We start from the raw sequence: 18798 nt of genomic DNA, 5'->3' as shown, positions 1-18798 counted from the left end.
CACTTAAGTATCTACATAATATAGTTATAATTTAAGCGATAAATATTTCTCAACTCAAGTTACATGAATGCATTACTTGATATAAGTAGAATGCACCTAATCACTAGAATAAGCAATTAAAATGCAATAAAAATATTATGGATTATTAAATCTGCAAATATGACAAAAGTTTATCTTACATTTGTGTTTATATTGTACGTAAACATGTCTTGTGTATAATATAATGATATTTCAAGTATTTTTTTGTTTATGTAAGTATTATTTGTAGATTTTTTAAGAGAACTTTAAAGATTTTTTTTTGTAATAAATGATCGTAACGACAATTGCATATTTTTTATTTAAGTTACAAAGAATTAAAGCTCCGGTTAAAAATATTTTTCAGCTACATTACATTTTTGCATCGGAATAAAATATATAGATTTACAGTCTAATATATCTACCGATAAGATTTCAAGTATACCTAAAAATCGAAGAAGATACTGGCTGGTAACATCTGATCTTAACTTAAGATCTTTGCTAAGAGGTGAAGAAACAAATGAAAACGACAAAGATGAAAGAATCAAAAGTAAAATATCTACACTAATAGATCAAACCCTACACGACACTGTAAGTAAAATAGCATCCATTCAAGATTTTAAAGAGAGACATAGAGAAGAGGGACCATATAAAGTTGGATTCATTTTAAGCATGGTAAAGAAATCTAAAGATGTTATGAGTGAACTGTTCAATATAGCAGTTAAACATAAGGATGATTGGAAGGCGTTAGAACAGTTAAAAGTGTTTGAATTAATAGTCCATACGAATGTCGATACAACAAATCTAGTCAGGCAGCTAGTAGAAATTCATATTCAAAATTTGAACGCAACAAACACACAAGATGGCAGAAAGAGGGTGGTTTTAATAAAAAAATAAAAAATTGTTTTATTTATTAACTCCTTGCAAATTCGCAGTTTTTTAACAACAAACAGTAATATTATTATTATTTTAATTTATGACGAATTAGTCGTTAGGTACAATCAAAACTTAAAACATTCTCTTATACACCCATATATGACACGTTATGAATTTGGAAGCAGAAATCGTATAATTTCTCGATTATTACTTCTATCTTTAAAGCAATACAACATATACACATCTATATCTATATCTATGTATATATATAAAATCGAAAGGTCACTCACTCATCACGAAATCTCAGAAATTACATGTGCTAGGAATCTCAAATTTTGCATAGGAGTTATTTATAGGACATAGGTTGTCGCTAAGACGGGAATTTGCAATATTCGACTTCTACGGGATTGTTTTTGGGGTTGAAAGTTTGTATGAAACTTCATTACTACAAATGCTAGGAGTCTCAAATTTTGCATCGACATCACTTATAGGACGTAGGTACTCATGGAAACAGATATTAATAATAACATAGTTCACGCAGGCGAAGCCGCGGGCGGGCCGCTAGTACATATATAAAAATTGAGAAACATTTCTTTTAAAAAAGCCTCTTACCATACCTCTCGCCGCGAAACAGACTCATCAGCTAGTGACGTCATCACCTAATGCATAGTGCAACCTCATCACGCCAGGTAGGTGCCGTCGGCTGGAGGAGAAAATTACAACGCGAAGATGAGATGCGCCCTCTCATTATTTAAGGTTGTATGCGGCATGGCTTCGATACTACATATATGGTCCTAAACAATGAAGTAGGTGTGTTACAGTTAAACTATGTCTTTGTTCGAGAAGACCTTTTCCAGATATCAGTTTTTTAGATACCTCGTTGAGGTTGGAATGTAAGATTAGTGTTAATATAAAGTTAAAATCATTCTTGGGTGTAGCGATGGGATCAATTTGTATACTATTGGCTAAGCAAATGTTCTAGTACCCTATTATATTATACAGTCCTTTTTAATAATTTAATTTGGAATTAAAAAAAGATACAAAAACAAAAAATGTATAGGAATAGATAAAAAGTGATGTATACATGGACTTTTAAATAAATCAAAATCTCATGAAATGATGATATTTTAATACTGTCATCACAACTGTATGGATAAGAGATTTTTTTATCTGATTTCATCTTAATGTAGTGCAACTACTGATAACCTACATATTATTTTTTATCTTCACGCACCTTTAACATATCCATCGTAGCCCAGTGGGATAGCGTTTGACTGAAAACGCGTGTTGTGGATTCGATGCCCACTCAAGGGATTGAATTTTATTCATTTCAAGAGAGTGCAAGGGAGTGAATAGCAGTAGTCGATTGAATGTAAGTGAAATCGTTGTAGGTTCGATACCTATCAACAAAGTAAAAATGATAACATTTGAATTGTTTTTGCCTTGCTCCGATAAGGCAAGGTGCGGTGTTGAGTTACGACACCGCACCTTGCCTGCTATTTAAGAAAAAGCGTGATGCTGAAAAGAAAATTGTTTGGTATATAAGTACTTATCACGTGTGTATAATTATTATTTTTTGCTTAACCTGGAAGCCTAATATAAAGACACTCGTTCCCTAATAAGACACTTCCGTCCCCCACTTTCCGTAGCATTGCATGCTGATTGGTGGAATTTTTTCCCCGAGTGAGAATCAAACCCACAACTCCTGCGTTATTCCGGCACCAAAAAAGAGTTGATAATAGAATATAATCTACCAAATACACCATCCAAATACATATTATATTAATCAAACATAAAAAAACTTTAATAAGCAAATCGCAATATACTCGATAGATACGTAGAATTTATGTGCCGTATAACTCTTCCCCAATTTATACAAAAACCGAGTATCTAAAGCCTATGCATTGCATAAAACAAAAGAGCATAACAATGGAAAAATGGAAACTTTTTTGGCTTAATAACAATAGAGGCTAGGTGAACGTGAAATAGACATATTTTGGACGCAGGGGTGTCGCTGGCATTCGACGTGGTATTATTTATATTAGATATTTATACATACGGTGGAAGCTAAGTTAAGTAAAGCTTAGGTTAACTTATGAGGCCAGTCAGTCCAGCCATCAGACCAGTTGTGGGTTCGATCCATTTCTAGGTCCTAGATATTTTCATTAATTCTGTATAGCTCCCTACATGTAATTACCAGCATACTATCACCTATTTTGTACGGAAAATGTAGATAACTGATAAACGAATGTACGAAACTCTGTGAAGCAGATAGATTTGTTTAAAAAAATATATTATTTATTTTAACTTATCAAAACTCATGTATTAATAATAAGGTATATTTATGTTTTGACCGGGAGCTCTGGCACACCCCGGGGGAAGCTTATATCCAATATTGGAAACAAACGGGCTGATTTCATTTATTATGGCTGATTTTATCTTTGCTTGCCGCTGCTTAATTTTCCTGATTTCGTCAGTCGGACTAGTAACTTGGGAATTTAATGTAACTTGGAAAATAATAATAATCTACTAATAATATAAAAAGCAACCCTGGCAAATAAAACTCGTATGTGGAAGGAAGCGAACGGTAAAGCGTGATTGCTAAATTGATCATTGTTTTGGCAGTTGTGCTACAAATAGAAACAGATGTAAATTGAAACTGGACTGTAAAAATATACATCGAGTAATATGATAATTTATTTAATTTTAATATAAATATTATATAAAAGTAATAAGTGATAAGCAGTAAATTCACAGAAAAATGTAAAACAAGAAAATATATGGGGATACAATGCATGGCCATGCTTTCTGATAGCGTAGTAAGTATTTTCTCCTGAACGCCTTCAAAATTCATGTATTCATAATATTTTATGTTTTTCCATTTCATAATATTCCATTCCATATTCCATGCATGAGTCTACCGTCATTCGGACAACGGCCACCTTCTCCGCCCGCCCAAATATAGTACGAAACGATTGATGTGTTTTGATACTTGGTGAATTTATTTATTTTACTTTAAAAATGAAATAGATTTGCTTAAAAAAATATCTATGGCCGGTTTATTTATATTTGAATATCTTGTAGTTTGATAAAAAAAAAACACACTCGAGGGCTGTATTTTTTATTTTAGTATGTTAATAGTAAATTAGAAAATGTGATGTAACAACCTCTTATTTAAATGTTCCAATACCATTTGTTTTATATAAAAACTAGCGGACGCGCGCAGCTTTGCTTACGTATTTAGGGGTGAATTCTAATAAACCATGAAACATGTATTCAATGAAATATTTTTAAGAGTCTAAATTTCAAATTTTATAAAAATCGATGGCGTTTTAAAGATTTTTCCAAACAAACTTTCAACCCCTTATTTGCACCCTTAGGAGGTGAATTCTAGAAAACCATGAAACACATGTTCAATTAAATATTTTTAAGAGTCTAAATTTCAAGTTTTATAAGAATCGGTGGCGATTTAAGATTTTTTCCATACAAACTTTCAACCCCTTATTTGCACCCTTATGGAAATAATTCTAGAAAACCATGAAACACGTGTTCAATTAATTACTTTTAAGAGTCTGAATTTCAAATTTTATAAGAATCGGTGCCGATTTAATTTTTTTTCCATACTAACTTTCAACCCCTATTTCACCCCTTTAGGGTTAAACTTTTTCAAAATCCCTTCTTAGTGGATGTCCAGATTACGAAAGTAAACATATGTCCAAATTTCACGTTTCTACGCACAGCGGTTACGGCTGTGCGTGCGTCTTACCTCAGTCAGTGAGGACAAGTCCTTTTATATTTATAGATTAGGGAATTATAATTATAATATAATGTTTTCTAATTGATTATTTCACGGTTTTAATTTACGCATGAAAATATAAATATTTTAACATTTTTAAAGTGTTATTACACTTAAGAAAAAAAAACGAACGAACGGAGAATTGGACGGTTTCCATCAGACGCGGGTTCAAACCCTGTTACGTTTAAATTTTTATACGTTTCAAAAAAAGTAAAACATAAGTATATTTTTCATGATGATACTTTGATACGGATGCCATTAGAAATACTATGCTTATTTAAAAAAATATACAAATATTATTATTACAAATCTAAAAGAATTATGCTTTACTATTTCAAAAAACTCTATCTTGAAGCGCGGCGTTGAGTTGCACCAACACGAAAATTCGGCGGAAAATGGCTAACAGTGTCACTATAAAATAGATAGTAGGTTTTCTTTGCCTACCTTGCTATAAGAGAAAAAAAAAGAAAATATTCAATTTAAATAAATCAAGTACCAAGAAACTCCAATCGAGCTGAACGTCCAGTCGGCGACTTGGGCAGTTTCTTTCATTCGCAGCAGAATTCGCAACTAATTGTGGCATTAAACAATAGAACCTCTTAGCAATGCAAGTAACGCGCTTCCATTGTGCATTTATATACAAACGTTCGCGTTCGAGTTGCACATTCAAAGAATAAAAATTTTGCGAGAAATTGTTTGGAACTCTTTACAAAAGCGGGATCGAGATACAGGTAATGATGAATGTATTGTTTTCGTTAAAATAGTTTAGTTTTAGGAATTATTAACTTTATTATCTTTAATTAATATATCTATTTAGAATTTTTGAGCTCTTGACGACTTATGCTTAAACTATTATAATATATTTTGTAATATGTGAACTGAAACTATTAAATAAATTATTTATATTTAACATATATAAACCAACTCATAAAAGCGTTTAACTTAATAAAAAAGATAAGTAAAATTATAAAATATTCTATCATATATTAATGAAATCAGAATATATTTTAATTAATTAAATTCATTGAACGCCAAACAGCACTTACTTTCCAATGACTGCCAGACAAAGCTCAAAGTGTATTATTTTATAGACAAATCAAAACAGAACCAGCTTACATAATATAAGATTATTTTAAGTGAATTAACTCTTAAAAATAGTAGTAAAAGGTTCAAATCGGGTGACTAATTGTGTACTTAAGTCGTTTTGGACCCCGCCGTTAATATAATAGGGGATGGGGTGGGCGTGTCCGTGGCTCGTCGCAAATATAATCAAGAACTGAAATTACGTTGGAGAGGTGAATTGTTTGTTTGATGTTTGTATTTTGTTTTTGGATTTTAATCAAGATTCCATTTGTAATTTTATCATCTTTTGTGTAAGCTTTAATTTTGAGCTACAAATTGTTTCGACATTAAAATATGAGATGAATAATAATATAAAAGAAAAGTTTTTGATAATGAGATAGGTACTTTCTTGGTTTCGGCAACCATTTTGTATTTTATTTTTGGCAAGTAATTATATTTGAAATAAGACTTGGTGGGAGATTGGATTGGAGGAATATTAAAATGTTTTGCCTTTTGACTAAAGATCTTAAAAGATGTCAATATTAAACAAACAGTAATTAATACAAAAGTGACAAATATACATTTATTTTACAAGCTATAATAAGTACATATACCGGCTGTAACTTATAAGATATAATATAGTAGAAAATAATGAGCTCTCAAATTTGTCCCTGTTGTATACGGTGCATACTTGTAAGACAATTACATACCTAAACTTAACACTATTTATTCAACAAAATAAATTTATAAGTATACGAGTATATGATACTAGCGATCCAGACGCAGCCTCGTCCGTTTAAAGTTATCGTTATATTATGAACTAATAACACAAAATCTTTAAATCAAATTGTTACCTATGTTACTGTAAAAATTCATATAAATTCATTCAAAGAAGTGAAAAAAAACACAAATTTTTGCATTTATATATTGTATGCTGTATCCTACACATAGGTAGTAGGAAGGCATAGGCAGAATTTCAGAATAATGGGAGGAGGCATTGCCTTTTGACTGGTGGAACTTAAAACGACAATTTGCCCCGACATCAAAGCGAAAAAATGTAAATATTAAAAATTCCCTCGAATGGAAATCGAACCCACGACCTATCCCACTTACACTCACAAGCCTCAATACAAAATATAATTAGAACAAAACTAAAACAATCAACCGATTCCGACTCCACAGCTGTCGATGCGCATTAATCAGTGCAACGTCTGAGCGTTCATCACAATGCCGCTATTACATTTGCTCAATGATTGCCCCCGCCCCCCTCTCCCCCCCCCCCCCTCACGGACGGTCGCGGTTCGATACCCGCGTGTGGGGCGGTCAAATTGCATACAGTACGTTCAGATTTCAGTGTAATCTACTATGGAGAATGGATATACTGGTTTATCTTGTGCAGGTGGATTTATCTTAGTTTTAGATATCGTTTGTTTAGTTAATTGATTGGTGTGACAGTTGTTTGGAGTAATTTTGATGTGGGATATTTTATGTTTTAGAATTAAATATTGTGTATTTGACTTAAAATAATTAATATTATTTATATTTAATCTTTTTTTTTTTTTTTTATTTACACTGTCTACCTACCGCAGATAGCAGGGTAGGCAGATGGAACTTAGTGGTAAGACACTCCGTTCCCTAGGCACCTACCAATTCGATTATTTAATAGCAAATAAAACTATATTATGAACGTTCGTTTGAGTATCCCAACCGCGTAGGCAGAGGGAATTTAGTGTTAGGCCTCTCCGTTCTCTGTTTTCCGCCGAATTATAGCGAGGAATTGAAAATATTAAATATTTCATTACCTCTCGTGGGAACCGCACCCACAACCTATCGCGTTTAGTCACACTTTGCGCTCCTGAGCCACGACCGTCCTCTATTTATATTAAATACGATACAATATAACATATTAGCAACTATATATATATAATATATATTTAATTAACTCCCGTAACCAGTAACGTAATGAAGGTGCTGAATGCCGGAGCCCTAATCAGCTGCTATGCTAATGAATTAGCCAGACCGCACGCCGCAAATCCACTAAACTGCCACTCTAGCGTAAATAGGTACCTGGTACTCCCTTTAACTAATTCATTACTATCTTAACTATTAACTATTAAAGGTGAATTAAACGTTCGACTCTTAACGTTAAATTTCTATTATGTTTGTTTATTTTTTTATTTTGTTTTTTAAAATTAATTGTTTGGATTTTCTTTATTCCTTAATGAAACCGCATTTTTACCTCGACACTAGCAGGAAGAGATGGAAATACTAAATGTTTTTATTTTTTCGAGTGGGAATCGAACCCATAACCTGTCGCGTTTACAGCACACGCTTGTGCCCCGCGTTTAGCATCAACAAATAACAAATTTAAATGAAACTTTTTTTGTATCGTGTTTTTTTGCTGCGTTAAGTTCCGCCGTTTCCGATTCCGATTCAACACGCAATGCCTTAAAAATACGTTGGAAAATAGGAAACAAAGTATCTTAACACAAGTTTCCCTCTGTCTACTATACCATACGTGAGATGCAGGGTGAACCTGCAAAAAAACTACTTTAGAATGCTCGAATGTATCTCCAACAATGTTTAAAATAAATATACGCCTTTTATAAGAAAAAAAAGGAGATGTAATATTTTCTTTCAGTTCTATTTAATTATGAAATGGTTGACAGTTTAGCGACAAATTTATTTACAAACCAAATAGAGTGGTATTAATTAAGATAAATGAGACGCAGATAGCTTTGACTCGTTAAAACGTCTGCAAATTACTCCGCAAAAGTAAAGCGTAAAAGTAATTACTCGAAATGAATCGTGCCGATAGAAATTAGTTTAGATGGGGTCACCATGTTGTCGTTTATGTTAATATAATGTGTGATCTTTTATTATTAATATATATGTTTAAAGTTAATTATTAATACAATGGTAAAAATAGTTTAGTTTAAAAATAGTTTAATGAAATTAACTAATAAATTTTTACATATCATAGATTTTTCTTTATTTATTTTGCAAGATCTTACTTTCAGAACTGTAGGTCTACGCGAAGTAAGTACTTTATAAGTTTTGGTTACGCCGTGAATTTCATACAAAATGCAAAAGCGATACATAAATGCTCATATCTTTTGACTGAGTTATTATATATTAGAAGCTTAATTTTTGTGCTTCAAGAAACTGTAAACCTAATCCTGTATCTAATATTTATTTCAGATTAACAAATCATCAACATTGCATACTTAAAATTTTTAACAAGTTTATACTCTTATAAAATAAATTTACAAGTTACTTGTTTTCTCATCCTATCCTATACATATACAGTCACCCTACCCGGCCTGTCTTTACTGTGACCGCAGTGCTTTAATTAAAGGATTACCTGTTTTTCCGCCCACCGGCGCGCCGCCGCCCGTCGAACACGGTTACCGTTCATCCGTATCGAATGCGGAAACTATACAACAAACTAACATAGAGGTAATACGTCTGTACTTTATAGAGTTCTTAATCTTTATTGTTTTCCTTTTTAATATGTTTTTCATTAATAATATATTAAATACGTGTTATTATTGTAAGAATAAATTAAATTAAATTTGCTTCACGCTGCATGCTGCACGCAGAGGGAACCTAGTGTTAAGATACTCCACTCTGCGCACTTGCTCACTTTCCACCAAATTTTTTGAGGAATTGCTTGTTGGGTGAGGGAACTCAACGCCGAGCATTTGTCTTGGTGGTATAGCGAAGAAATGAAAATATAAATTTAAATAAATATTTAATTTCTTCGAGTGGGGATTGAACCCACAACCGTCACGTTTCAACCTGCCACACCCTTGTGCCTCTGCACCACGACGGAATCTAATAGTGTTATTATTGGGAATGTACAAAATAATATTCGGATGCTATAACTCTTTTTGAAAGCTATCCCTTTTTTCTGAGCAAAAACTGAAAAAATATTGCCAACATGAGAGTTACTAGTCTCAAATACACACAAGCTTGTACGTAACGACGGTATATTCTATTAGCGGGATCAAACGGATCAGTTAGTGCTTCAGGTGGTCAAACGAAATGATTTTTTTTCTTATTTCCACCGTCCGCCCTCACTGAAACGGAAAAACGAAATCTTTGGTCAGCGTTGCTTCTAGTAAATTTGCTCGAAAATCCATTGGATAAAATGAAAAGTCAGTTTTTTGATTACGTTTTCACTCAACCCACGGAAATTTAATATGAAGTTTCGTACAGATAAAAAAAACCTTTGGAAATACTACCGTATTTTTTAAACAAAAAAGACAAGCGAAAAATACTACAGATAACGTAAAATCGTAAAATAAAAAAACGTATATAGTCAAAAAAAGTTATTACGGTCTCATCATCCGAACGCCAAAAAGAACCGACAATGATGATCAGATGCAAACAAAACTCTCTTTATACATTATCCACTTTCCGTTAAAATTGCCAGAGCGTACTGCGCTTTAACAAACTGCATTCGAAATTAAAATTTTTCATTCCCTCTGTCCTTGCGAGGATCACTTTTGATTATGCTCCCTCCACCGCAACGTAATTGGGATGTTCTGGTAACAATGGTTGCATAGTCATTCGTTTTAGGTATTATAAAATTTCCATTCTCCAACATATTTCACAGCCGTATTCTGTATTTTATTCGTGTTTTCGCTTAGTGATTGCTTGGTCCTTTTGTATGTTTTGTATCGTAATGTACTTACCTGGTCATTGTTCGCGAATTCTTAAGATGGTATTCAATTTTAAGCAAGAATATAAAATTAAGAAAAGGAGGAATAATGGAAATTGTGGTGCGCTTTCGAGGTTACGTTCGCTTTCGTTAAGAAAGCTCAAATTTGGAGTAATCTTACTATAATAGTGTTATTCAAAATTTTTCTCTATATAATGTTATTTTATATTATTTAATAATGCCCGTTTGGTCCAAATACATTCATTACACAGTTATTAAAAAATGAGTATTTATAAAAGGCCATAGTAAACGTAGGATATTGAATAATAGAAATAATCATCACGTATTCTACAGAATTCAAGGTTAAATTGATCATTTATCATGACACCATAGCGAATCTAAAATTATTTCTAGTTGAGCTTAGGTTGAGGCTGAGCGAAGTCATTATTCTGGAAATATTTATTTTTATACTAGTAGCCAACTTAGTTTGCGTAGATTTTATATCCCTTGCCATGTTATTTCTATATACCAAGTAGCAGCTAGTGGGTTCTCTAATCTAGTATAATGTAAAATATTCCGTTCTCCACTTTCAACCCAATTTCGAGTCATTTTGTATTGAGTTGCAACTTAACGCAACGCTTCGTATTACAGAGCAAAGAAATGAAAACAATTTAAATTTAATTAGTTTCTTGTGGATATCACATTCATACCCATCGCAATTACAATCAAATGCTGTTATTATACTCTTCAAGAATATTTAAACGATAAACATGTATAGAATTAATGTCTATTGAATGTAATGGAGGATAGCTGCCAGCTAATGTAATAGATTGTACCATTGACTTTGAAAAGAGCAACTGTTGAGTTTCTTGCCGGGTCTTCTCAGCAGAACTGCCTGCCCTCCGAACCGGTGGTAGCTTTTTGTTTATATGTTCATTCGACGATTCAAAAGTGCTTATAATAATAGTCTATTTGAATAAAGAATATTTTGAATTTGAATTTGTTGATAGCCTAAATTTTCAATCATTTTTATTTGTCCATTAATATTAGCCACCATACTTAATTATTTTTATTAAGGTGTTATTTCATTATTTCTTATTGCCTCGCTGGACTGCTATCGCTATGCATCATATCTGTTTCAGATCGTTTATTATTCTGTATCAATGGAAATTATTTAAGTAGATTTAAATATAGCCTAGATCCTACCCAAGCCTAGTATCTTCATATAAAAAAAATCTTTCAAATCCGTCCACTAGATGAAAAACATACTTAACTTATAACGTATATTTTTTTATATACATTTCATTATTATTAATATTTCACTGAATAATCACTAAACAAATTGTAATAAAAATCCATGAATATATTTAAAAAAAAACATTGTTTTCATAGCTATATCTAATAGAGTTATACCTACATTAATTTACTTTTATAGTAGGTACAAATATTAAATTTTAAAGCACATTTGCGTAGAAAATTGCAACGAGTTTGTTTTGTTTATTCACCTCAAAGGTTTTATTAAGGCTTTTATCTTATACTTTCTTTATGTTATTCAGTTCAACTAAGAAGAGAAATAATTTAAATTTACCTTTGATAATAAAACATATCTCCCCTTAGGTATATTAAATGTAGCGTATATTTTAATATTATAATTTTTTAATATCTATAATTATTTGTATTATAAAGATATTATAGAATACTAGACCTATAAAAATATTCTTACTTTGTTTTTAGACGTTGGTGGAAGGCAAATGGTGAATATTGCAATTTTTTTTTTATTTTAACATTGTGCATTTACTTAGGTTAATGTTATATGGATAGACATAGAACGTAATGGCAAAATATTCCTAATAAAACTCTATCTTAAAATATTAAAAGCTTTTTCTAACTACAGTATATTCGCTATCATTCCTTGCAACCCTATATACCTGGTAACTTAATGTATGTACCAGTGCATTAAGTAATAGGAAATATAACAATTTCTCACCTCACTCTCTATCTCACCTCTAAAAGGTACTCCAATCTTTTAAGGCGAATTACCGTTGACAATGTGGCTCATATGATCGTCGCTGCAAGCGGCAGCGCGTGACGTCATCAACTAATGCGCTACACAGATGATTGTCGTAGGTGAGGTCTCAGGTAAGGCGTCCTCATCACGATGTAAATGTTCTAGAAACACCTTATTCATAATTTTTTAATATATTTTAATTGTTAATTTAGTTTTTGTTGGTAAATTTAAGTAGATACGATATAAGTAATATTAGTAAATAGCTTTAATTATATAGAAATAAAGCGCTTTTTAGGCAAAGGGAACCTAGTGTTAAAACACTCGTTTTCTCACTTTCTGTCGAGTTTTTCGAGGCATTGCATGTTGAGTAGCGGAACTCAACGTCGCGCCGGACTTTTTGCCTCCGTGTCGAAGCGAAGAAATGAAAATATTAGTATAGAGATTTATATCTAGAGACTTTAATACTTTAAAATGCGTTTTTTTTAAATACTATTGTGTTAACTTCCTTCCAAAATACAAAGTTCATGTAAAGTAAAAGAGAAAAAAAAATTAAATAAAAATTATGAAAATGCATAGCCGTAGACCTGTAACACCGCTAGACTAGCTGTAGATAATTTTAACACATGTATTTTTATGATTTACGTAAAGTAACAACTTCTATGATAGTTAATTAATTATAAAGAAGTTATTATTTAAAAAAATAATATTAGAATACAACTATAGTTAAATAGACTAAACCAAATCTACGTACATATGTTATCATAATTCTAATTCTGACTTCAGTTGCTTGATATTATAAATTAAATCGATTTACCAGAGACAATTGGGTTAGCTATTCTAATAGCTTTTAAACCCGCGTATAAACTATAAATATAAATATAGTATTTTATTAATTCTTTTGTTTTGTGCTTCCATTGACAATAGTTCTTAGTAAAACCAGGTGCAAGATTGATTACTTCGCCGGAGCCCGCGACACGCACGCAGCGACTAATTAACGGTGTCACCGTAGTGCCAAGACAATGGCTACAAAAAAACACCTTACTGTTGCAACTATATGTTATCTGTAGTTATAGATGCACAGATGATTAATATTTGGATTTTTATTAAAATCTCAGGTAAAATGTTCATAATATAAAAAGGGATGTAATAAATTATTAAAAAATATATATCTTCGTTATGTATCAATCAATTTTACAACACAGTTTAATTGTTTTTTTTTGCTTCACGCTGTATCGTGCTGTAGGGTAGGCAGGGAGAGCCTAGTGCTAAAACACTCCGCTTTCCACTATCTTATGAAAAAGAAATGAAAATATAAAAAAATATTATTTTTTCACAATCTTCAAAATATAGAAAGAAAAGTAAATACTAGAATAAAAAAAAACGAATATTTAATAAACAATGTGTTTATTATAAAGAGCCTCATGTTCTTTGAGATGTTGACAGCCACCGAATGGCGCGCTCGGGTAAAAATTACAAAATGAAAATTGCGGGCCGACTCTGCTGAATACATTAATATTGAATATTGAATACATTTATTTTATACCGAAATATTGAATGAATGCCTCGCAAAATGTGAGCCGAATGAAAATCAAGTGATATTCCCAGGAGATTTTATTTGAAATGAGATGTGCGCATTAATGTTTATTGATAATCTGCTTTGCATTTTCCAAAAGGGATGATGGATACAGGTGAAGTGTTATTATTATTATTTAAATTACAAATGTGTTGAATGTTTACGTTATTAGCTATATTAATAATATTAATAAATATAATAACGTTCAGTTCAACAGTTTCCATTAAACACTTACCTATAAGCTACTTCAAATGAGTGCCATTCAACTATATAATCTTATAATTTATCATTATTATATCTAATGAAACCACCGTGGAGCAGTGGAACAAACTTGTGCCTTTAAACGCGAGGGTGGGTGCGATTCCCACTCAGGGAAATTAAATATAATTTATTATAATAATTCATTTCCCTGAATCGCTTTGCTCTGGTAATAAGGGAAAGAGCGGCGTAGAGATCCTCCACTCAACACGCAATGCCTCGAAAATTCGACAGGAAGTAGAGAATGAAGTGTCTTAAAAGTAGGTTCGATTACGTAATATACTTTTTATTTCTGGACATTTGTAAAGAAAATGTGGAAATATTTCTGAGAAAGTATTGTACAATAGCTTCTAGGTTATTTGTATAAACAAAACATTATACTGTAACAGGTAAAATAACAAAATAATAAATAAGTCGTATTATAATATGTAATTCCCAAAATATAATATTAATTGTGATAAAATAACAACAATTAAACTATAAAATAAATTAGTTTAATGAAGGGATTGAGTAGTGGATGGGCGATGGGGGGCGATAGGGGGGAGGTGGGCGTTTTAATCAACTTTGCGCGCCGATAGCCGACAATGCGCGCCGCGCAATCAATTTGTGTATTCAATCATCTCTCCGCCATTGAAAAATGGATTCAAATTAAAAACTTTGCTCAGGGATGTTTGCTGCCAGTTGATTTGTTTTGTTATGGAAGATATTGTTCAAGAAATATTAAAGGTTTTATTTATTTTTTAAAATTTTTGGCTATCTACGCGATTTTGTACTGTAATAATTGAAAAAAAAACCAGTTTTAATTTACTTAAAAATAAATTATAAAAAAACTAATTTGGTAGTTCGTAAAAAGTTTTTAATCAAACAAAAGAATCGACAATCCATCTGTATAAACCAATGATTACACCAATTCAAAAGTCACTGGCCATTATAGGTTATTCATATGTAAGGAGGCCGATTTGCGAATATGATTAAAAATAACACACCGCCCCTATAATAGGGATTAATAACATCGTTGGGTTCCGTACCGAAAGAGTGCAATCACATTAGCGGGTGAACCCTAAAATTTTAATCTGCGCCACAATAGCGCGATCGCTGATTGCAGCAGTGCGCATATGCATAGTCTTTGGGGATCGCTTAGCGTGTTTTGTCAGTGCAAATAATGGTGTACCATTAAATTTTATTTATTTTTTAGATATAGAATGGATGAGGCCAGGAGAAATGGGAAATTAAATATATTCATTTCTTCGCTCTGATGTCGAGGCGAAAGCGCGATGTCGAGATGCGCCACTGAACAATCAATGCTTCCAGAATTCGGTGGATGGTGGGAAGTTGGGTCTACGTTCGCAACACTACGTTCCCTCTACCTACTCTACATGCGGAATATAGCACTAAAAGTGAAAAAAAAGAAAAATATAGAAAGTAGCGAGGATATTGTTTTACCCTGTGTTATTAAAAAATAATCATGTAAAGTATCTACATAGTATTTATTTGAAATTATTATTTGTAAAAAAAATGTAATTTTATTATATTTTGAGCTTTTGTATAAAAAAAACAGTAAATTATTGTTTGTATATGTGGCCATATAAATTTGTCCTGCAGTGTAAAAGCGCGTAACTGGCGAGGGACGAATTGTTTTCATATTAATAGCATGTCGAGAGGTACTCACAAAGCAAGGAGCCCCGGTCCCCGACTAACATGTTGTTCATAGCCATTTAATCATGTCGCATATTTGTACGATAATTATATTTTAGTAAATATTGTAGTACCATTATTTTAAACGTGACCACTGCTAATGGAAAGTGTTTGTCGAAAATCAGTTTCACGCCATAGTAGGGTAGGCAGAGGGAACCTGGAAACCTAGTGATGCTCCATTTTCCATTAAGACTTCTCCGTTCCTCACTTTTCGTTAAATTCTCGTGGTTTTGCGTATTGAATGGTGGACCTAAACGACACGTTTTGGTTTGTTACCAGGAAGAAGGAAATTAAAATATTATATATTTGATTCCCTAGAATGAGAATCGAACCTACGTCGAACCATCGAGCTTACAGTCGCATACCTGTGCTTGATCGGTAGAGATGTGACTTTAATCAAGAAGTCATTCACAAACATAAAAATATAATTATGTATGTTTATTATTTTATTGATTGTTTTTTAAATACGACTTTGTATTTGTAATTTTGCAATTATATATAAGTAAGATTACTATTGAAATAAGGTGTGCTTCTATTCAAAGTGCATAAGTTTTAAATGCTTTACACTATTACTCGCACACATCAGGGTAGGTAGAGGGAATCTAGTGTTTAGACAGTTAGTTCCCTTTTTACCGCCGAATTTTGGATACATTTCGGGGTTAATGGCGGAACTCAACGTCGCGCTTTGCCTCTACACCAGAGCGAATAGATGAAAATATAAATTTAGATACATTTTTCATTTCCTCAAGTGGGATTGAACTCACAACCAGTCGAGTTGTATGCTGAATTTATATGTTGTTAATAAATAATGTACAAAATAAATGCTATTGCAGTCAGTATCATTGTTACACAAAAAAGCAGTTCCTTTAAAAACTGACAAACGAAACTCGTTCATTATTTTCGTCATAAATACTTACAAAAAAAATAATAAAAAAGAATATATAACACCAAAAACCGTCGCAATACTCAGTTGTGAACTAATTTACTCTTTGACGGAACTGGTAGCTCGCAACTTGTGACTCGCAACTCGCAAACGGATTTCGCAGTTATTACGTTGCAGGTGCGGAGGCACTACGTAGTTTACCTCCCACTCCTCATACCTCCCCCCACTCCCCCCATTACAGAGCACAGACTACAGTTTCGTCGCGCCTGAAAATTAATTCCTCTACATAATCAGAACTTCCGTGAGCGCCGCCCGCCCGTAGTTTTATGTCGATATATCTTTATTTTTACTTCTTCACTGCGCTATGTACTTGTGGAAACAATTTTTTTGTAATTTTTATATTTTAATATAAAATTTTATAAAAATTTTTGTGTTTTGAATATTTGATTGTCTTTTTTTACATTTGTGACTGAATTTCGATTTGACCACTAACGGTAGGTATATTAATTAATTGAATGCAAATGATAATATTATTTAAAAAATGCAAGGTAAAAAGGTATACGGACTAATGTATTCAAAATAATTAAGTAATAGATACGTGAAAGCAAACACGGGAATTTTATACTAAGTATTAAGATAAATATATCCTAGCGGAAATCGAACCTTCTACCATCGCGTTTAGCGAATAAAAATCCGTCAGTGCACTTGGTATAGTGAAGACAAAAAGGCCCAACGTCATAATTAAAAAAATCTCGTGCCTGCAAAGAAAGGGGGAAGTGGCGCGAAAGCAAGACGGATGGGGCGCCACAGAGGGGCCTCGCAAAGACAATGTCGCTTTGCAAGCGTTGCTTAATCATAAATATATCAAGCGGAGACGCGTAGGCCCCGAACACACTAGCAACTATATTCTATTGATATTCGAAATAGTGATGACCAGTCGTTTGTATGTTTTAATATTTCAGTCCTATGGATAAAAAAAGTTTATTCTGTTAATAAATCATTTTTATGTTTCCATAAATTATAAATATATTAAATTAAGTTGTGATGACTAATAATTATAACGTTAGTTTTTGAATCCAGTCGTGGCTAAGAGGCACATGTGTGCGACTTATGCGATTCTCACTCAAGGAAATGAAATATATATTTTTTCAATTCCTCGCTCTGGTAACGAATCAAATTGCGGTGTTAAGTTCCGCCACTCAACACACAATACCTCTAGAATTCGGTAGAAAATGGAAAACGGACGGTATTAATAGGAACAAAGAGTCTCTTAGCCTACCCTGTAGGATACAGCGTGACGCTAATAAATGTATAATTATAATAACTCTATTATAATTCTAGGTACCCTAAAGTCGTTTTTAATGTTAATAGAACTATTAACAGATGTTTTAGGTTCGTATTCTGTTATAAAGTAATATCTATGTAAATTATGTAAAGTTGTATATATTTCGATGAATAATATTTCATAGGGAAATGTTAAAATTTCGTAAATTGAAATCTACTTTTTATACACATTCGTGTATAATGGATAAAGAGGATAATGAATTTTTACAATAAAAGGTAAACTACATTAAATAAAGAAATTCATAAATAAAAAAAGTATTAGGATCAGTAAAATGAAAAGGCAATACAACTCATTGGTTCTACGAACCTTTAATTTAAAATTACTTTTAAATCGTGTGTATAATATGCATTTTTAACACTGTTTAGTTGCGTTACTCAAAACTCAATGCCTCCTTAATTCAGTGGAAAGTATAGATCGGAAGTGTCTTAATATTAGGTTCCCAGGTTCCCTCTGCCTACTTAGCTAAAAAACACAAAACAATATTTATTCTATACAGCAACGACAATAGTGTGCAAGCAGCTCAACTTGAAGGAGGTATGCACATGGGTGCTGCTAAAGGGGGTGTTAAAACAAAACGAATGAGTTCGGACAAAGGAAACGACGCGTTCCTGCGATTACAAG

General features: G+C 32.3%; 1 protein-coding gene across 1 annotated transcript; it reads left to right on the top strand.

Annotated features, from left to right (window-relative positions):
- Positions 1 to 204: 204 nt before the first annotated feature.
- On the top strand, positions 205 to 912 carry LOC146537597 (uncharacterized). Its single transcript, XM_085188215.1, has 2 exons — positions 205 to 213; positions 448 to 912. The coding sequence occupies exons 1-2, from the start codon at positions 205 to 207 to the stop codon at positions 910 to 912; spliced, it is 474 nt and encodes a 157-aa protein (XP_085044341.1).
- The last annotated feature ends 17886 nt before the right edge of the window (positions 913 to 18798 follow it).

The sequence above is a fragment of the Heliconius melpomene genome, chromosome 7 (assembly GCF_056956725.1).
Source record: "Heliconius melpomene rosina isolate 202511_hmr_F chromosome 7, ASM5695672v1, whole genome shotgun sequence".
NCBI classification, from domain to species: Eukaryota; Metazoa; Arthropoda; class Insecta; order Lepidoptera; family Nymphalidae; genus Heliconius; species Heliconius melpomene.
This window is presented reverse-complemented; position numbering and strand designations above follow the sequence as displayed.